We start from the raw sequence: 22,504 nt of genomic DNA, 5'->3' as shown, positions 1-22,504 counted from the left end.
TGAGCCCTGGCACCACACTGCTTGTTTGAATCCTGCCTCTACTATTAACACCTATATGAAGTTGAGCAAGTTACTTAATAATATCTCTGGGCCTCTATTTTCTCATTTTAATATGGAAATATTAAAAGTACCCATCTCATTGGGTTACTGTGAGGGATTAAATAAGTTAGTATCCGGCACATTGTTTGAACTATATATATTTGCCATCATAATTATTTTTAATTTAAAAGACACTGCCATTTATGTTAGGATGTTGATTTGATATGATAATAAATGAAGTAGAGATATGCTTTGGGTGTGCTTCCCTATGAAATAAGAGAGATTTGAATCATTCAGATAATTCAGGAAGAAATACCCTGCTGTTCAGCCACTTTGGTGTCTCTGTCAGTAGGATTATAAAGTTTCAGAGCCCACATGCCCTGGCCAATTTCTCATCTCTTTGCTTGTCATGTTACCCTTATAGACATCCCCTTTGGTGTCTTTGATTGGTTCTGAATGCTGAGCAGTGACATGCACCAACACAGCTGGAAAGGCCTGTAAGATTTGCTATTCTGTCTTCCAGCAGGGAATTATTGCCATGGATACCAATATCAGAGGAAGACTGGGGAGCACTCACCACTCGCCTCCTGAGTGTCTGACATCTGTTTCTGGCAAGGCCAATAATGAGTATGCTGCTAGCTTCATATCAAATGAGAGTCTGATCCACACGTATTTTGTTTTTGTTTTGTTTTGTTTTTATCACAGATGGCCTCTGCCCAAGATGCCAGGTATGGCCAGAAAGACTCCTCTGATCAGAACTTTGACTACATGTTCAAATTACTCATCATCGGCAATAGCAGTGTGGGGAAAACATCTTTTCTATTCCGTTATGCAGATGACTCCTTTACATCTGCATTCGTCAGCACGGTTGGGATCGATTTCAAAGTAAAAACTGTATTCAAAAATGAAAAGAGAATCAAGCTTCAGATTTGGGTAAGTGGCTTTGAACTGGCACTGTTCTTCAGGCTGGGGTGTTGAACATATCCATTTGTAAGGGAGAAACTTTCTGCCTTGTTCTATCCCCAGGGCATCCACAAGCCTCAATTTCCAGCTTCTTTGCTGCAGAACATTCTGTTTCAAAGAAAGTAGTGGTGATGCCTCTTTAAGACATGAGGGGTGAATTATTATGCCTTGTTGTCATGTGGTGCTCCTTAAGAGTCTTCAGAATAAAAAAAAAAATCCAAACCTCTATCTTGTTGGTGGTGGAAGGAACACTTTAAGTCTGGCTTTGCCTTTTATGATCTCTGTAACCTTGAGAAAGTCTGTGACTCCTTCTCTGACATTTTTGTAATCTATAAAATAAGCTAAGTGGTTCTGGGTTTTTAGGTCACAGAAAGCAGCCTCTCCTGGGCATTTCAAAGAAGAAGATAAACAACCAAATATAGGAAAAGTGTAGGTTTAGACCCTTCATAAAGCTCCAGATAGAACTTCAAAGATGGTCTATTTATACTGTGCAAACTGTTTTCAACTCTAAGAGCTATGTTTATATATGCAAATAAAACAAATGAAATGAAATATTTATTTGAAACAGGGTCTTTCCAAAGTAGAAGGTTCTCCCAAAGTTTTGAGACCATTTGGCTAGCTTTTTGCCTCTCCTTACCTCCAGAAGAAGATCAGAGGTAGCTTAGCCAAACTGGTGGGATAAATTTAGGAGACCAGTGAGCAAAAAACAGAGGAAAATCTATGTGGATAGCAGGTCCAAGGCAATATAAAAGATGGAGCAGCCAATTAAAAAAAATTGTTACACCAAAAAAGACTGATGTAGTAAATATTTTATGGACATCGTAATATGTACATAGGAAGAATGTTTCTACAGTAAGTTTTGGCACCTTTTTCCTATTCCTTTGTACCTCTGCCACTCAAATTGATTTGATCTGTAATCAGGCATTTCCCAAGAGGTGTTTTCTAGCTCCTTCTGAGACATTTACAACAGCTACTACCATTTGGTGCTGGTGCCAGGACTGATCAGTAGGACTGACAATAACCCTCCCTTCATAAATATGGAAAGCTAAAAACAAAAAACAAACAGATCCCAGAGTAGAGGATTTTAACTTTTTTAAAAAAGAAAACAGCCCTTTATTTAAAAATCTGTATAAACTGAATGACCTTTAAACATCCTAAAGGTCTTATTAAAGTAGAAATTTAAAGTAATATTTAAAGATGCAGGTATATACACAGACAGGTACCTTCTTATGTAGCTTACAATAGGCTGTTACTATTTTACTTGTTCTAACTCTAGAGTCTTTCAAATCTAATTATAATTCACATAAGAATTTGTACAAGTAGACCTTAGGCTGGGCATATTCCCTGCTCCATCATTCCCCAAAGCCATTTTTATTGGGAGTGTTCCTTTTCAGAAACTTGACCTCAATTAATGGAGATACCTATCACACACTCCTCTGTATGGAGACAGAAAAAGCTTTGTCCATTGCTTCAAGTCTGGGTCCTGATTCATTCTCTTCCTTTTGAATTGCAGGCAATCCAATTGTTGTATGATACATTTCATATTAAGTTTTAAGGAAGGTTCCTTAATTCTCAGGGGCCTTGGTGAATGGAAAATTAAATTAATTTGGAAACGATACATCCCTTAACTCCATGACAATGTTCTTTTTACTAATATGAAAGAACAATCATTCCTCTGGTTGATAGCTCCACTTTTTCCTCTCTTCTTTCTGTCGTAGAGATAATTAAAAATAGTGGTTAGAATCATTTAGATAAAGCATCAGCATGGTGTGTTAAGCCAGTCTTATAATTTCTGGCAAATTTTCAGTGTAGGTTTTTGACAGAAATTCTTTGTTGAGGTACAAAATTATCTATCTTCAATGTAAATCAGATATATTTCAAATAATATAAATTATTTTTCACACTTAAAAATTATTTTCTTTAAAACAATGCTGGTACCAGGCCAGTGCTAATTCACTCACCTTTTTTTTTTGGCATTGAAATAAGTTATTTATGTCTACATCTCACTTCTGGATGAATATAGCTCTTCTCTGAGCCAACCAAAGCTCAGATCCCTGAGCTGCTTCTACTCTAATACCTCCTCATGCTGCTCAGTTTCCATAAGTTCATGAAAAAGTCTCTGAAATATTATTATCTTCAGATTTGTCTCTAATCTTCTACAATCTACTAGTTTCTTATTAAAAAAAAAAACCCTTTAAGTCTATAGACAGTCAGGCCTGGGACCTCATTCTAGGGCCTCCATTCTCCTGCTCTGTGGATGCCCACACTCCCATCAGGGTTCAGCCACTTGGGAATCCTTCACTTTCCCCCATCGTCAGTCACAATAGTAGATTAATAACCATTACTATCATTGCAATTAAAACATAATCCAATTTCTTCCTCTTTAGGTACATTAGGAGCTCTTAAGGCACATCTGATTTTAGGAGTGTGAAAATTAGTTTTATAATAGTGTATACAATACTGTATACTATTATATGTACTATTGTGGTCTGTTAGATTGTGAAACATTTAAAAGAAGTACAATACAAAGATTTTGTGCTTATGGAACTTGTAGTATAGTTAGAAAGGGAAATTAACACTCGTTGGATAATTATGTACTTCTATAAGCAAATATCAAATTGTATAAATATTATGCATAGCTAGCATTTATTGAATACATACCATATGTTAGGCATTATCTATGCCTTATTTATAATTCTCACAACCCAACTTTTAATTTATTACTATCCTATTTTACCTGAGAAGTCTGCATGAAGGACAGTTAAATAAGTGAAATAACTTGTTCAGGGTTGCACATGCTGAATGACTAAGAGGGGATTCCAAGCTAGGTCTATCACATTCTAACACTGCTCTAATTAAAAGTCTTCTTGACTATTGTGGTGGTTATTTTTTTTGAAGATGGCAATCTTGAGTGATGCATCTGGGATGGTGAAATGTTTTTGAAAGGGTTCACATTGAAGGCATGCAGGAGAAGAAATAATGAGGAGCAACAGTGGTATGCTTAGTGGCATTCCTATGATAATTCCAGGAATCCTTGCATTATGCTATAATATAAGTGTGCTGGAAAATATTTAGTTGTAGGTAGTTATGATTGTTTAACAACTCTCACAAATCACTTATTTGGAAATATATTTAGCACAGATGGCTTGTCATCTCATTGTGCTTTAATAACCAAGCAGTGAACTGCTCTTCCCAACTTATAGTATTTTTATGCATTTATATTATGTGTAAATAATTCATTAAGATCCACATCATCTTAGCCTATTATATATTTCAAAGAAAAGAGGCAAAATGGTTTCATAGTATGAAAGCCATCGTGGGTTGAAACACTATACCATTTTCTCTACCAAGACAGGTTTCAGACATTGATTTAATTTGGATCACTCTATTCATTTTAAACTGCCCCCAAATAGAACTGTTTCTAAGTTAGGAAACCAAGATATAGAGAGGCTAAGTGATTTGACCTTACCTTACAGTTAGTACCAGAGCAGAGCCTAAAATCCAGGTCTCCTGCTAGGTGGGCTAGTCTGGTTTCTACTACATTATACTTCTTCTCAAGGTAAGTGTTGTATGACAAAAATTGTAATAAATCTCAACCTGGTTGTCAGTGGAATCCTCCAGCTATAGAAAAAAATCAAACTTGAGGCCAGGTTTCAAGTATGATTTTTGTTTTTATTTTTATTTTTTTGAGAAGGAGTCTCACCCTCTTGCCCAGCCTGGAGTGCAGTGGCGCAATCTTGGCCCACTGCAACCTCTGCCTCCCAGGTTCAAGCAATTCTCCAGCCTCAGCCTCCAGAGTAGCTGGGATTACAGGTGTGTGCCACCACACCTGGTTAATTTTTATATTTTTAGGGGAGATGGGGTTTCACCATGTTGGCCAAGCTGGTCTCAAACTCCTGACCTCAAGTGATCCACCCGCCTCAGCCTCCCAAAGTGCTGGGATTACAGGCATGAGCCACCACACCCGGCCTCAAGTGGCATTTTTACTGGGTCAGGAAGGAAGAGCCTGAGTGGGAAAGCGCTCCTCATTTTCTACTTGATGGTTTGCTTTCTTGTCACATGCTGCATAGGGATTTTCTGATTCTTCAAACTGGATTAGTAGATTTGCAACAGTCCACATTCAAATAAAGCATTTTAACAAGTAATAGACACATTTATACTTCCTGAATGTGTTATACCTCCTCTCTGTGGAAGCAGGAAAGAATGGGAGGGTCAGAGTACGCAGGGTTCAGATTAGCTAGTTTGAGCAATTTCAACTGACTCTGGGACACAGGAGCGATCCCTCAGTTGCCTGGCACTTAATAAGTCCTGGAGTGATTAGGGCAGGTGGATAGTGGCCCAGAGTGTGAAAGCCCTATAATGGAGGTGGTTGGGAGTGTGTGCTCTGGATTGGTTAGTTTGCCTTTGAAAAGAGTGCTCCAGTAAGTTGTTTACTATCTCTAGAAACTGGCTAATCCTGGGAGGGTCAGTCCCTGCAGAATCAGTGAGGCCCCAAATGTCAAAGCATCAGAATACAAAAAATAAAAAATCTAAAAATAAAAGACATGGTTAATATGGAGGGAAAGTTCTTGGGGCCTCAGGGGCAGTCTCTGTCACTAATTTCACTCTGACAAATGCTGTGATTCCCAACTGTCTCACTACAGGATTGGTATATTTTTGGGTCTCAGTATTTGGAGACCTAGTACATTGAGTCAGGAAAAGATCTGACAGATTTTCTGGCTCAACCTCCTCATTTGATGATACTACTAATAATAGCAACATTTATCAAGCCCAGTGCTGACCCATAAAATAAGCACTTTATGTTTCTATGCATTTTAAAATTTATTTTTTGCAACAACCAAATAAACCAAGGTGGTGTTATTAGCTCTCTTTTATAGCAAGGAAACAGAAAACCAGAAAGACGAAGTGATTTGCCCAAGGTTATAGTCACAAGCAGGATTCCAACCTGGGCACTGAGCGCAAAGCCCATGTACTTGACCACATGGTAGAAGAGATCCAGGGAGGCCAAGTGATTTGTCAGAAGTTTCAGATCTGATATTAAATTCCACATATTTTAATTCATAGCAAGTACTTTTTCCATGCTGTATAATTACTCAGTATCTTTCAGTAGTTTCTTATGACCTGTCCAAGATATTATTTATAGTTACAGAAAAGAACCAGTTGTTTTGCTTGGAACTTACTATCTGGCAGCATGAGCACTTTGTGCATTATCTGTTTTGTGTTTAAAACACATAGATATGCACAGAAGGAGGGACTGGAACACATTCAACTAACTTCTTCCTGCACGTTTCTGGAATGCTGTTTCCGCTGTTGGAGAACGTGAACATAAAGAAAAGGGCATGAAAGAAGGAGTCTAATGGCATAAATACCTACAGGAAAATATTTCTGCCTATAATCTTTGCATTTGGTGCTCAGGTGGCCTAGTCACCCTACCCATTGATTCCAGGATAACAATCAGGTCCTCTGGTCTATTTATAAGGAAACAACACTTTCTGCCCAGGCAAGCTTCTTAAGAAAACCACCAAAGCCAGTGACAGCTGCCAAGACCATTCTTGGTGCTGTCATTTGTATGCTCTTTTCCCCCATCACATTTCTTCTAACTTAGCATCTGCTTTTCCTGAGAGATTGAGAAAGGCAAGATTTAGTTTTACTCTTGAGAGAAAGCTGATACTGTGTCTGAAATGTCAAGATGCCTGAAAACATTCACTCTGTCAGGCAGCTGAACGCAGGAGCTCCTACATCCCACTGTGTTTAACCACTCTTCTCAGCATTGACAAAATACAAAGGATGGTACGGGCGTTGTTCCTGGCTTAATAGAGCTTACCAACTGCATGGGAAGACAGGAAAACAAACATAGAAGAAAGGATCAACCTGTGGATCAGTAACTGTGTTCTGCCATGGGGTAGAGTGGCCTAGTGGCTTGAGCAGGGACTTTGGAGTCTGGTGACCCAGGGTTCAAATGTTGTCCCTGATTCTCACTAGGGTTTGGCCTCAAGCCCTGACTTCTCTGTGCTTCCATTTCCTCGTTTATGTAGTAGGGGAAAATAACACCTACCCCTGAGCTGTTAAGTATTTGCTATTGTAAATTATACTTAGTTCAATACTGGGCACAAACCAGGCACTCACAAATGTTAGTTTTCTTCTTTTCTAAAAATAGTGTACCAAAATTCAGACTTTTGTATTCAATTAAGTAATTTAATTGAATCCAATACTTGTTGGTGCCTACTGTGTGCCAGGCACTGTGCCAGGCATTGGACATATAATGGTAGAGCACACCAAGGGTCTGCCATATGGAGCCATAAGGAGATCGAATTCCACTGCTGCTATAAATGGTCCAAAAGGCCCGAGCACAGCACACACAGGGAGGATGGCCAACACCATCCTGGGGACTCGGGAAGGTTTCCTGGGTGTAACAACAATGGGAAGGGGAAGCCTATTTTAGGTGATCAGTGCGGATTGATACAAGATGCTAACTGAGCTAACAAAGCCTGACTTTCCTCCCATTTTGCCCCTATTTGAGCAGAGGCGGATTGATACTGTTGGGGCTTGAAGCTTTTACAGTTTGCCAGTCCTCTTTAAGGAAAAAGATACACAATGTCTTTCTTATGAATAAGTGACAGAAAGCAGGTGACCATACAAACACATTGCTAAAGCCCACTTGGAAGGTACCCAAAGCCTAATCTTTAATCAGCTTCATGGAAATCCACCTCTACTTTTGTGGAAAATTTACCTGTGATTCTATAGGGACTGACAGACACACGTGGGAGATGGGAAACATTGACAACTAGTACCAAAGAGCAATGTACAGTGGAACATGCAGGCAAAGATGTGTGAAGACAGTGGGATAAAGAAGAGGCATCGCGGCAGGAGACTGGATTTGAGACCTCTCTGTGTAACCTTGGGACAAATGACTTCACCTTTCTGGGAAGCAGTTATCTGATCTGTAAAATGAAGAGGATCCACTCAACTGAAAACAAACAAACAAACAAACAAAAAAAAACCCCAATCTGGCATTCAGTGATCCCTAATGTGCCACATACAGCTGTGTGTGGTTTATAGGTAGTGAGTTATCTAATCCTCACAAAAACCCTGTGAGATAGATGCTATTCTTGTCTTTAGTTTACAAATGAGTAAACTGAGGCATAGAGTGTGTGAATACCTTGCCCAGGGTCACATAGACAAGAAGTGGCTAGCAGATTTGAGTATGGACCACCTAGCTTTGGAGCTTTTTCTCTTAATCCATTCTGCTGCACCCTTTCTCTATAAGTACAACATTTGAGTAATTGCTCTTGACCAGCCACTGTGCATATTTTATTTGCAATGCTGGAAATTTTATTTTTAACCTCAAAATGTTGGTATTAATATTGCTCTTTATAAGATCAGAGGAAACCAAGACTCAGAGAGTTTAAATAATTCCCCCCTGGTCACATAACTCTTTCTACTGCTTATAGAGTAACTTCAAGCCTTATAACTGATTAAAATAATAAATCAAATGGTAGCCAACAATCAATGGAGGAAAAAGCTTTTCCAGGAATACATAAGGTACAAATGGACAAATCATGACATTATATTCCATCCAGATTAATCTCTTTCATGATCTTCTAGTCAGCCCAATTCCTACAGGACTTCTATCCCAAGACTGCTAAGCAGCTCTCAAAGCTTCTAAAAATTCAAATACTGGCCAGGCACGGTGGCTTATGCCTGTAATCCCAGCACTTTGGGAGGCCGAGGTGGGTGGATCACGAGGTCAGGAGTTTGAGACCAGCCTGACCAACATGGTGAAAACCCGTCTCTACTAAAAATACAAAAATTAGCCGGGTGTTGTGGTGCACGCCTGTAATCCCAGCTACTTAGGAGGCTGAGACAGGAGAATCGCTTGAACCCGGGAGGTGGAGGTTGCAGTGAGCCGAGATCACGCCATTGCACTCCAGCCTGGGTGACAGAGCGAGACTCTGTCTCAAAAAAAAAAAAAAAAAAATTGGAATACCATAGTTTTGGTAACAGAGAACGGCAGTTCTGTGTAACTGAAATTTCAGGTAAGTAAAGCTTCACATTATGAGAACTTTAAACAAATTAAATCTTTTAATGAAAATTCTTCTAATATGTGCTGCACATTTGTTTATCATAAGGGAAAAAAAGAACATGAAAGATAAGCCAACTTGACGCTCAGGATTATCAGCATCTGATGATGTTTTCTGTATACTTGGTTCTACTTAGTATGTTTTCTTTTCTTTCTTCAGTGTCAAACTGTCCGTCTTCATGTTTCTAGCTGCTTTCCTTTCTCATTCTAATTTTTAGCTTTCATTAAGTTTCTTTTTTCTTATAAACCATGTTCATTGTTATTTGTTAGCCAAGTTGAGAGGAAAGTGGCTCAATATGTAGGTATGAAGATCTTTTAAATTAGTACACATGAGCTTTGTAGTAGGGGCACTGGGGAGATCTAATTTAGTCTCACAGAAGCCTCCCTTTGCACTGTTTTGTAATCTTCATAAATTTACCAACCAAAATGTTTAACCTGCCTGAACACATTGGTGTTACTTTTATATTAGGCCTATTCTAGACTTACTTGGTTCTAAATCCCCCTAAGACAAAAATATCACACAGTGGTTTTGTGATCAAGAATGGGCCCCAAAGCCAGGCTGTCTGAGTTCAAATTATGGCTGTAAGATTTGTGGGTATTATGACCTTGGACAAGTTAATTAACTTCTCCATGCCAGTGTTTTCATCTGTAAACTGGGGACAATAATAATATTTTGCTTATAGTCTTATTGTAAAGATGAAATAAAATGATATTTACAAAGTTCTTAGCACAATACCTGGCATATAGTAAGTACTCAAGAAACAAATCATTATTATTTCTCTCAACAGCCTTTATTTTATGGGCCAAACCTATTTAACGCCATACTTTCTGAAATAGCAAGTAGTAGTACTTTTTTTTGGTAAATAAATTGCCAGTTTGCAGGCAGGTATTTATATGAAGAACTTCAATTTTGGTGTCCTGAAGTAATGATATATACAAGCATATTGACAAGGTGGCATATCTTCTGGACACCTGGATTGCTCTCACCAACCACTGGTAAATTTTAATATGCCCAAGTGCAGTGAGCTGTGTTGTTGAGGTGTTTCCTGGTGTTTTGGAGCCATCTATGCATTTAAATAGAGTCATCAACTGCACAGGAAAGGCAAAACCGTACAGCTTATTTATTAAATGCTCATAAAATTGATGCCCTGCCCTAGAGCAAAACAATTATAAATCACTGGATCCACAGAGAGCTGTAATTCACATACTGGGATATGATTTCCTCAGGATATTGCCTACTGATGTCAGCAGCTTCTGGTCTAAGATGTGAGCTGTGTCCATGCCACCAGGTCACCTATAGTTATTTTTCTATTGATTCATTTACAGTTATACTGAACTGACCAGTTTTTCTGGCATTAAACACAGCTTAAATTCGGTGCAAATTAAGCATTTAATTACCCCATATTTATTTTTCAAGCCAGACTTAAGAAAAAAGTACAGCATTTTTCTAGTTGGATAGTACTTATTTTCAGTAGTAGGCATATTCTTCTTTTTCCTTGTGCTTTTACTTTCCTAACACTAATTTTGCTAGTCCTGAACATTGCCACTGTGGCAGCTAAACAGCGAGATAAGAGATAGCAAATGTGAGCATCACTTGATACAAATCACTTTGCTGAAGGTGCTGATGCATATGAAGGGAAGGAAAGCAAGGTCTCCATCTTGTTTTACTATCTCTGGAAGCAACTAAATCAATTTAAAAATGTTTACAAAGCATCGGGGCCAGGCGCAATGGCTCACGCATGTAATCCTAGCACATTGGGAAGCTGAGGCAGGCAGATCACGAGGTCAGGAGATTGAGACCATCCTGGCTAACACGGTGAAACCCCGTCTCTACTAAAAATACAAAAAGTTAGCTGGGCGTGGTGGCAGGCGCCTGTAGTCCCAGCTACTTGGGAGGCTGAGGCAGGAGAATCGCTTGAACCTGGGAGGCAGGGGTTGCAGTGAGCCGAGATCGCGCCACTGCACTCCAGCCCGGGCGACAAGGCAAGACTCCGTCTCAAAAAAAAAAAAAAAACAGTTTACAAAGCATCGTGTGAGAAACAATAGAGAAACAACAGAAAAGTACAAAGGAGACATAAAATAAAAAAGAGTTGAAGTAGGTAAAGTATGAGACAGGGTTTTGGAGAAAAACAAAGAGGATAATTTTAGGGAGTTTAATGATTTTACAAAGGTGTGTGCAGGCTTAGGGAAGTAATAAGGGAAGATGCAGACTCCAGAGCTACCATCAGAGAGTCATTACCACCCCCTTGGACTGAAGGGAACAGAGAAAGAGCAGTTAGGAAAGACCTGTAGCTGTAGTAATAGGAGAAGGACATTACATTAGAACCTTGGCCTTTTAGAACACAGCCACTGCCAATCAGTAGCTCATCATGGAAGAGGCCACAGATGCCTTGGACCTCTCATTCATCCCACCTTCTGATCTCTTGCCTGTGCTTCTCATGGGTTGAACCCATCTTGAGGTTAGTGGAACAGGGTGGCAACTGCTCTGTTTTAGCAGTTCACAAAACTTAGTCTCCAGTAGCACAGGGTAGGGTGAGATTTGGTAAGGAGTGGATCTGGAAGGCAAAGAAACATATCCAGAACAACAAAGAAGGGCTGGGATTCAGAGGGTGCCTTCCGCCTTGCCAGGCTGAGCGCACTCCCTTCTGCCTGAGCAAGGTTCCCACTAAACAACAGCCGACCCACACTGGCCTCTGACAAACATGTTTCTTCCAAAAGATAAGTCAATCTGTTTTTTATAAAGGGCTGGGCATGGTGGCTCATGCCTGTAATCCTGACACTTTGGGAGGTGGAGGCGAGAGGATTGCTTGAGTACCCAGAAGTTCAATACCAGCCTGGGCAACATAGTGAGACCTCACTTATGAAAAAAAAAAAAAAGGTGAAATTTATTTAATTATTTATTTAATTTTTAAAAACACTTGAAAAGAATATTACTTGTTATAATTAAATTCTCATTCTTTTGGTAATCTGGCGGATGGTAGATTTTTTTAAACTTTTTTTGTTGGAGATGGCAATCCTCCATCAATTACCCATTTGTATTTATTTATTAACATTATTTTGGTTTTGGAAGCCCAAATATCTGGGATTCAGTGATGTGGAGGGTAGTATAGATGCCCCTGGGCTATGTATAGCTGGACAGTATAAAGGAAGCAGCTGGAGAGCCAGGCAGGGGCTGTATTTTAGTCAAACAACTCCTGGTGCAGCTTAAAGCACCAGACATTTATGAATGACTGCAGTGTGCTACGCAAAGTGCTAGGCCATGGAGGAGAGGGAGCCAAGAGTTTTTAAGCTTCCTATCTTCTAGTAACTTACTAAATAATGACATAGAAACAGGCGTGGAAATAAACAAAAGACCAGCCAAAGGAGAACAGGCTTAGCTGTAGCAAAGGGATCAGCCACCGTCACTTGCATTTTGGCAGAGACTCAAAGGCAAGCAGAGGAGTGGGAAAGCTTTATAATGGAAATGTATGCCCTGGTTGCAGGCTGTTAGCATGGGGAAACTGTAGACATGCTAACAAGAAGTGAGACATCCTATGTTATTGGCTAGTGGTGCATATTTTGCTTTCTTTGATTGATCCTAAATTGGAAGCAGGGACAAAAATTGGGGAAGCTGTCAGTTATTAATCAAGTCCTGGCCCTTTTGGGAAAATTATTACAAAAGTTTTTGCTAAGCCTCCAAGATTGTCACTAATTAGAGCAGTGTGGCTTCCCGCAAGTCTGACTTCTAACAGGCTGGCTTTCCTGGTGTTTATTGTAGATAAGGAGGTTGGTTTCCTGGGAAGGTTGCTGCAGGTTGTGGGTCAAAGTTCTGCTTTTACATGTGTTCTGGGTGTCGTCTATTTGTACATTCAGTCTCACAAATATACCTAACTCAGAACCAACTTTAATAAGAGCAGCAAGAGAGATAGCACAAGAAAAAGTAAAGGGTTTTGGGTGTCTGATAGCTTGGCTCTAGGCAAATTATTAAACTCTGTAATGCATTGGTTTTAATTTTCTATAAAATAAGGATAATAATATTTGCCTTGTAGGCAAAATATATTTGGCTTGTAGGGCTGTTTTAAGGAATTACCTAACATGTGTATTGTGCCTCTTTTGGTGTTCTCATATTTTTTGAACTCATTTCACCCTTAAAAATTATTGAGGTCATCAATGACCTTGTTTTTATGTGGGTTATATCTACTGATATTTAATGTATTATAAATTAAAATGAAGAAAATTAAAAATATTTATTTTCATTTTAAAATAACAATAAACCCATTGTATGTACATATAAAGAACATATTTTAATGAAAAATAACTGCATTTTGAAAGACAGTACAATTAGTGAGAAAAGTGGCATTTAAAAAAATCTCATTATATCTGGCTTAATCAAAGACAGCTGATTTTTCATATCTGTTTCCTTATTCAACCTGTTGCTGTATCACACATCATGTAACCTCTGGAAATTTCCACTGTACACTCATGGGAGAAAGACAATGAAAAAGGCAAATAAAAACTTGGTATTCTTGTGAGAGTAGTTTTCAATTCAGAGACCCTCTGAAAGACTTTAGGAACCTTCAGACCACATTTTCAATACCACTGCTCTAGACCATAGAAGGCACTCATATAAATCATTAATAATATTAGCAGAAGACTACAGCAGTGTTGGCATATATCACAAGGGGCACTTCTTTATAGAGGTCTGTCTTGATAAAGAGGCCTTGTTGTTGTCAATGATTGGAAAACTCCCATATGCTGGCAGATTAAAGACAGGAGATCTTCTGACAATAGGTGGCTTCCCTGGAAGCCAGGTCTGAGGCTCAGGACGAAGAGTGCAGGTCTTGCAAATGAAGACTAAACCAGAGAGAAGTTCTTATTTTTCAGCAGTATCTGAGTGAGCGAATGAGTAAATGAAAACACAAATACACACCCTTTATACCAGTTATTTTCAACAATATGGCAACAGCAAGTGCAAAGGACTGGAAAATAGGTCCTGTGGCCCCACCTCACTGCTCAAATCTGGCTCACTGGAGCAACAGTCTTCCCAGTTCTGAGAAGAGAGGCAGGTGACAAATATGATGAATCCTCCTTCCTCCATCCTCCATTTGCTTTACAAACTGGGCAACTGAGTGGAGAAGCCATTGGGTTTTCTGGCAAAATTCTGAAAAAGGGAGCATAGCTGGTGAAAACAAGCTCCTGGAATCTGAAATCCAAGTCTTTCAAAGTTTATCAGAAGCTAAATGTTCAATTACATGAAGTTATGCATGACTGATAGGCTAATGTCTCAAATATTTAATGGTATTTAAATTTTAAAATAGTAGTTTGTGAAGCAAAGGAATGAATGAGCTTTCAGCAACAAGTTGAATCATGGGTCATCTTCCCTGGACTCTTCAGATTAGAGTCCCTGTGTGAAGGCTGACTCAGACTCACAAGGCATATTATTGACACTTTACTGTAATTGAGAGGGAGAAATGGACTGATATAAATTATTTCATTTTAATTAAACAATGGATCTATCCTCCTACTATAAGAAAGGAAAAAGATAATAGTTTTGTTTTTTGGGGTTTTTCCTCTCTTCAAATTTTGCAAAGCAATTAACCTTCAGGTTAAGACAAAACTCAGAATATTTTATCTCTACCACTTAATTTGTCACAAATTTACAGTCAATTGGAAATATAATAAAAGAGTGAGAATTGAAAGCATTTTTCTTACTTTGCTGTATGGCTAGCTTCTGCAAATGCTGTAGCAAGTTCTGTACATGTGGTTTTGAGAATGAAATTCTAAATTGAGTTTTATAATGACATAAAGGCTGAAAGCAGATATTAAAGGAGAGAGGCTTCTTACTCAGAGACTGGTGAAAATCCAGATCTGCTGAGACCTTTCAGCCTGGCCTTGATGGTGACACATGAAAGTGATTCTACAGTTGGGAGGCACTCAAGTTTGCAGATGGCCTGATCTCAGAATATGAGAGAGATTCACATATGAAAGCAACCAGACAAAGAAGGCTGTAGAAACTAGAAGCCTGGGTGAACAGTTTTTTATGCTGGGGTTTATCAGAACCATTGTCTCCCAGAGGAGTGTCTGGTCAGTAATTTTAACATAGGAACCATGGTCTCTACAGACCTCGAAGTGTGGTCCCAGAGTCAGTCCCTTGTCAGAATCACTTGGGGAATTTGTTATAACTGTAGATTTTGAACCCCATGTCAAGCCTACTGAATTCATATCTCTCTGTAAACAGAAGCAGGGAATATGGATTTCTAATAAACTTCCCAGGTGATAACTGCCATTCTGAGAAATAGTTCATCCTGTCATATTGTGTCTGTTCACGGAGGGCTGAAGGGAGGTCTACTTCAGTCTATAAACATTGATGATGGATCGGGGAAGGGGCAGACTAAGGTCTTTTTCTCAGACCTCCTTCTGTTTTCTGTAGCCAGATAACAGTCTTAGATTGGCCCAAATATGGCAGCAGGCTGTAGGCCTATTCTTCGAGTGGCTGTGGACAGAGGGTATATGTGCCTGGAGAATAGCATCAAAGCTTGAGAGCTTCTGACATACTGTATTTGACAATGGTTCTACTTGCTCTTTCATCCCCTTCTCTTCTTTCCCTACCAGCCTATTATCATCCCCTTCCCTCTCTCCATGACTGAATACAGTCCCACTTCTGTCTGATTGCTAACTTTGCTTTGGATTCTTTCTTTTTCCTCCTATTCACTACATTCTTAGCTATTGAAGTTTAGAAGCATTTTCTCTCCATTCACCTTCATCTCAGTTTTCTATTCTAGTCTCTGAACTGGACATGAAGCAAAATGGGAGGTTCTAATACTATCTCTGTCTCAACCAAAGAGATGTTTGTCTCCTTAAGCTTTTTGGCATTTCCCACAGTGATTTGCAAATTTCTTTTTATGTCATGGAGTCATGTCTTTAAAGGAAGGCATATGGAAAATTCCAATGACTAGAGGGAACTGACCTGTTTTCAGCAGGCTAGGAAGCATAGGGTTTCATTTCTTCAACTTCCCAACCCCTTACCTAGAGGAAGGCAGAGAGGGCTCATCCTGGAAAACCATTGCTCTACAACATCTTTTAGAATGAGGGCAGAAGAACATACAGACACATCTCTGGCAGACTCCATCCATGGGGTAAGCCCCTTTAGAGATGGCAGATCTTATGGAAAGAGCCCATAAGGTCTCTTAAAACTAGACTATAGGAAGGAAAGTAGAGGGGGAGGCACAAACGTAAAGACATCTAGCCCACAGGGAATCTGCCGTAACTCTAACATAACTTGTGTATTTGTGTGATAAGGATTCATTAGTAAATAGTGCCAGGAAAAACATTTAATATGGACATTCTCTCCAGGTAGAGAAGAGAAAAAAATTGAGATGAGACCAACAGTTAAAACTTTCCATATCTGAATAAAAGTCATATTATTAAGAGATACATGAATAATCTATCGTTCAGATTTTGATTTTTCTTAACTGCCTCTTCCACTAAGTTATATGGGCTCCTATGGGTTATGGGCTGGACATTATTTAATTCAGGAGTCTCAGCATCTAGCATTATTGGCCCACAGGAGATCTCAGTACATATTGAATTAATGAATGGGTATAGTAATATCTAACAGAGTTATGATCATGCTCGTTTACCCTATACATATTTACTTGTTAAATTTGTTTGTTTGGGCCACGTGCGGTGGCTCACGCCTATAATCCCAGCACTTTGGGAGGCCGAGGTGGGCGGATCATGAGGTCCAGAGATTGAGACCATCCTGGTTAACACGGTGAAACCCCATCTCTACTAAAAAATACAAAAAAAAAAAAAAATTAGCCGGGCATGGTGGCTGATGCCTGTAGTCCCAGCTACTCGGGAGGCTGAGGCAGGAGAATGGTGTCAACCCAGGAGGCAGAGCTTGCAGTGAGCTGGGATTGCGCCACTGCACTCCAGCTTGGGCAACAGAGCAAGACTCCATCTCAAAAAAAAAAAAATTGTTTGTTTGTACTCCTAAATTTTATTTAGATATTTTTAGTTCTCACAATCATCACTGTTCTTCTTTCCCATTATTTCAGGAGTTCAGGTTGAGGGATATTTATTCACACCATTGAAAAGTTTAAAGAAATATTATACAGGGAAATAAGATCACTTGGGAGAACTCTGCCTTCCAGAAGCAAGTGTAGCATTCTGGTTAGGAGCACAGGCCCTGATGTCAAACTGTCTGGGTTCAAATGCTGAATCAGCTCCATTCTAGAGGCTTCCTAACTTCTCTCAATTCTAGTTTCTTTATCTGTGTAATGGGCATATTAGAATATCTCCCTTATAGTATGGTTATGAGGAATAATCAGGATAAAACATGAAATTCATTTAACACAGAACCTCATAAATGGTAAGACTCAAGAAATATTAGTTCTTGTTATTATTTGTGGCTTAGACCAAGAAAAATTCAACATCCAATCTCAGAAAGTTGTGTTTTGCCACTTTGAAACTTTCCCCTGTTAATATAAAACTACTAAATCAGAGTGCCCCACCATCACCACCTCAGGTCACACCTCCCTGACTCTCTCCTTGAGAAAAATAGAAAGTTGTGCAAGATGCCTCCCAAATATTATAAACTTCGGGCCCCACAGAACCTGGGTCTATGGCAGTTCCCAAGTCAGTGGGGGAGAAAAGCTGAAGCAGTGTAGTAACAATATATTGGAGGTTGCTGATCCTCTTTGCAGAAGAAGATGAAGACTTATTTCAAGATGAAGACTTATAATTAGACTAAAATAAACTGATAGAGATAGTGAGGTAAAGACAGAATGTGAGATAATATAAGCAAAAAAGCAGCACTTTTTGATACAAGTGCATTATTGAATTCAATTAACTAAAGGTACCACAGTAAGGTGGATGTTTGATGTAAAAACACTCAAAGAGGTGACAAGAATATTTTCTGTCCAGTGTTCAGTGAGTGAAGGGATAAGTCATCAGAGCTATCACGTGTCCAGAGTCACAACACTGGAATACCCATCTAGATGTAAAAGTTATCAGCTCTCCTCTGTTTTTCTTGAAGACAAAGTGGGAAGAGATGTGCTAAAATGGCAAAGGAAAAGTTTAAGATCAAATGCATAAGGAAGACTGTCTTGTTTTGTCAAACATGGGAAGTTACATGGGGAGGTTGCTGTCCATTCTTAATGGGAACTTTCCAAAGGAATGCATTTTAATCTGGGTGCAACGGTGTAAAGAAAGAAAGCAGTGAATTGGTGACTTATAAAGGCTCCTGCCTCCAAAAAACCCCTTTTTAAATTAAAGGGTGTCATCTGGCACACAGAATAGTTCCCTGAGCTTACAGGAATGATTTCTACAGATATTTTTTAGCCAGACGGAGAATTGTCATCCTGGGAATCAAAATCAGACTAATTTTGTCCAGACCTAGAAACCTCCTGGGACTTGGCTAGTGCAGGTGCCTGTCAGGACCAGGGTTTGTACATCGTCAGATTCTTTCTTCCTCCTCTAGCCCCAGAGGCTGTGCTCTAGAGCATACTTTACCTCTAGAGTAGTTGTCCCCTGAGCATTTGTTTTCTTTCCTGACACGGGAAGGAAGATAAATACTGTTCTGTCACAGTTTGAGAAGGCAGTCCATGATCATGATATAGCTAATAAGGTGCTCAGGAGGGAAGAGTTCACTAGATGGTGGACAACGCATGGTGTTTGGTAATAGGAGATATATGCAAAATTTGTGTTAACAGGTTATTTAATCCTGGTTACTAATTTATACCTGCATTTGGGAAGTAGAGAAAAGAACACATTGAAAATCACTGAGTATATTAAAAATAAAATGCTGTCAAATTAGGAAAGTTAAAGAACGGGCCAAAGAGAATATAGTATTACATTAATTACCTGTTTGACTCATTGTGCTCAAGCCTGCAAACTTGAGGCAGCTGAAATAATTACTGTATTTATTATTTTGGCTCCACCCCAGCTTGAAAACCAATCCTTCTTGGATGAAGAGAATATATAAAATCAAAACATACTTGTTCACCTGCTCAGTTTCAAAGAGATCTTCTCTCTGGTCTTCCTGGTATCCCAATTTCCTAGAAACTGGTTTCCTTGTTCTTCTATGCCAGCTCTCTAGTAGATGGGTTCCTGCCCAAATGTGCTTCCCTAGTATCCCAGTCCTTTTAGAAACTACATTCCTGATGTGAATGCTAATCTCTGTATTCAGCTTGGGTTCTGGTCAAGTATCCATCATAACTGGAACGTTGAATCCTGTCTTTTGACTCATGTCCTACTGTGGATGCCTCTTGATTAGCCATCACCTTGCTTTTGCATTTCTGCCCCTTTATTTACTTTTGCCTTATTTATCTGCCTGCACTTGTGTTCTTGAGTCTTCTAATTTGACTCCCTATATCCCAGTCCATCGTTTGGATTTTATATCCACCAAATGCTTTCTCCAGTCTATTTTCAATTATGTTAATATCATTTTGCCAGCCTCCTCTAATTAGAAAAGAACAAATAAAGAGGAACAAAATGTGCCTGACCAGGATGAAAAATAAATCACCCAGAAAGTGGTGAATCATAAGCCTTGGAATTGTCTCCTTTTCGTTCCCAAAGAACATTGTTGCAATGAGAAGGCAATAACAGACCACCAAAAAGATAGGAAGGGCATATAAGAATTTCAATCTCCTTATTTTTGTGATGTCAAGGCCTTTCATATGTGTCCTTAAAGTTCCTGCATTTGTAAAATTTTTGCATATTCAATACATCACATAAAAAATTTTGGAAAACCTGATGAGAAGCATATGAAAATTGGAAGCATGAATAGGAAAGAAACTTTTAATAATAGGTTAGTTATTTGTTGCTGTTGTTGTTAAATTCACAATTAGTGGAAAGTAACCATGGAAAGAATGGGCATGTTGAGAGAGCATTATCATCTTTTCTTTTTTAATTCAAAGAACTTTTTTTTTTTTTTTTACTATTCAGTTTGAATGGTTTAATACTCTCTTCCAATTCCCCATCCCTGATGTCACAAAAGTGTCATATTTGGAAAACCAAAAGGTTTAATAATCTTTTAATAAGCCTTTCTGGCTTCCTGAACTCAAGAAAGAAAATCAAACAAAACAAGTGTTGAACATTCAAGCTGTATTCTGTAATTTTTTACCTGCTTTTCTTCTTCTTCCTTTGTTCTTCTGCCTTCCTCTTTCCCTTTGTCTCTCCTGCTATCACTCACTCTCTCTCTAAATGACTAGATATTCATTATCCGGATATATTCTGTTGCTGGAACAGTAAAAGATCTGTGATTTCTATCCCCGAAGACTCCAAATTTTTTCTGGGATTTTCCTATAAAAAGACTTAACTGAAGAAGAATAGACAGGATTTAGAGAAACTCTTTAAATTTTGGATATACTATAAGTTCCAAAATTAATATATTCCTTTAAAAGATAAAAATTTTTAAAAGGAAAGGTGGAAAGACAGAAAAAGTAGTTGGAGCTACCCACTCAAGGCTTAGTCATAATTAACTTTAATACTGAAGTAGATTTTTTGGAAAGATGATTAGCTTTCATTAGTGTTTTAAAAGTACATATGTTCACTGTAGAAAATGTGCAAATACAAAAAGTAGAAAGAAAAAGACATCACTGGAAATCTTACTACCCAAAGGTAACTATTTGGCATACAGCTTTCCGATTTTTCCCTATATATATGTTCCATATTTTAAAGAAAATATACATATGATATCACCAACTGTGTTTTCACATATATGTTATGAATCTTTTCTAAAATATTTAAATATACATTGAAATCCTGGTTATAAGTAGCAACACAGGAATAATTTATTTAAGCAATACCTTATTACTGGCTTTTCTTTTTTCCTGATTATTTTTGTCATTATAAATAATGATAATTTTCGATGGTATAAATACCTCTTTGGGTGGATAAGTCCCAGAAAATAGAATTTTGAGGTTCTTACAGTTATGTTGCCTAGTTGACATCCTAATTGCTGTGATTTTACACTTCCAACAAGAGGGCATGAGATGCCTATTTCTTTGAACCCTGAAATGCTTGTCATAATTATTCTTTTGATTGCCAGTTTTGAATTCATTATATTTTCCCTTTCATCTTTTGAGGTGTCTTTTCATTTGCATTTTTTTCTTTATAAGTTACTAACTTTTCTATTGTTCTGTGCATCTTTATTTTCATTGATTTGTGAGGCTTTTTCCTCTTATAAATAAGCTTGTTTTTCCTGAAAATAAGCTTTTCTAATTCTTTGCATTTTGTTTATGGCATGTTTTGGTCATCCTTAATTTTTTTTATTCTCATGGAGTTATATTTATCAATTATTTTCTTAAAAATAAATGTATCCAAAAGACAAGCCATACTAATGTTAAAACCATTATAACATTTTCTAAAGTCCTTGTTATTTTATAATTATAACCCACTTTACAACTCACATAGATATATGTTAGGTGTGAGTATAATAGAAACCTCAGCAGACTAAGAACCTGTAGAAAAGCAACGTCAGAACAGAGAAACAAAGTTCAGAATTGAAAATAGCAGGAAACAGACATTATATGTCACCTCGGGCACTGAATGTATGCAAGCTGTATATATGGATCACTGTTAGAAGCTCTTGAAGCAGTTGACATCAACACTAGGAAATGATCTTTCTTTGTTCAGTAGATCAAAATATAGTAACAGGTGTGTAGCAGGTGCCTCTGAGTTCCCTACAAGGTTCCTTGGCCTGCTTCTGATGTTAGCCCCAACGGCAGCGTGGGCAGGTCTGTGCACAGTCAGCATCCCACCTCAAGCACACCATGCCTGCCTTACTGCATTTGCCAAGGCTTTTCTGATGGCACAGCTCCCTAGATCTACACTTGCAAGTATGGCCTGGAAGTGCAGTGCCTTGAAACACTGCCACTCTCACACTAACCCTCATCTGATAGAAGACCAGAGCCAGGAGATAAGTTATTGAGTCTTCCCTCTTTCGAATGGACAATTCTGGAAAGCTTTCTGTATGCTTTTCAGATAATAGCTGTATTGAAACACCCTTGCTCATTGAAATGAGTGAGCTAGGAAAGGAGAAAAAGACAATGTAAAGATACATTATCGATGACCTTGATATTTTTTTAAAGATACATTATGAAGGTATGCATGATATATCTTTACATTGTCTTTTTCTTCTTTCCTGTCTCACCCTCCCTGTCTTAGTCAGCTTGGGCTGCTATAGGAAAATACTATAAACAAGATGCTCAAACAACAAAAATTATTTTCTCACAGTTCTGAAGGCTGGGAAGTCCAGGATACCTGTGCCAGCAGATTCAGTTTCTGGTGAAGGCTCTCTTCCTGGTTTGTAGACAGCTGCCTTCCTCTGTGTCCTCACATGGCAGAGAGAGGAGAGAGAGCCCTGATCTCTCTTCTTTTAAGGACAATAATCTCATCATGGGTACCACCTCCTCATGACTTCATCTAAGCCTGTTT

General features: G+C 38.6%; 1 protein-coding gene across 2 annotated transcripts in view; it reads left to right on the top strand.

Moving 5' to 3' along the window:
* RAB3C (RAB3C, member RAS oncogene family) overlaps positions 1-22,504 on the top strand; it is a 279,582-nt gene that overhangs the window by 35,614 nt on the left and 221,464 nt on the right. For both annotated transcript variants that reach the window (XM_009449131.5, XM_526915.7), the window contains exon 2: positions 745-972. In XM_009449131.5, the coding sequence (XP_009447406.3) occupies positions 745-972 (228 nt within the window). The remainder of the gene's footprint in view (positions 1-744; positions 973-22,504) is intronic.

The sequence above is a fragment of the Pan troglodytes genome, chromosome 4 (genome assembly GCF_028858775.2).
Source record: "Pan troglodytes isolate AG18354 chromosome 4, NHGRI_mPanTro3-v2.0_pri, whole genome shotgun sequence".
Classification (NCBI taxonomy): Eukaryota; Metazoa; Chordata; class Mammalia; order Primates; family Hominidae; genus Pan; species Pan troglodytes.
Note: the sequence above shows the minus strand (reverse complement) of the source record. Positions and strands in the feature narration are given on the sequence as shown.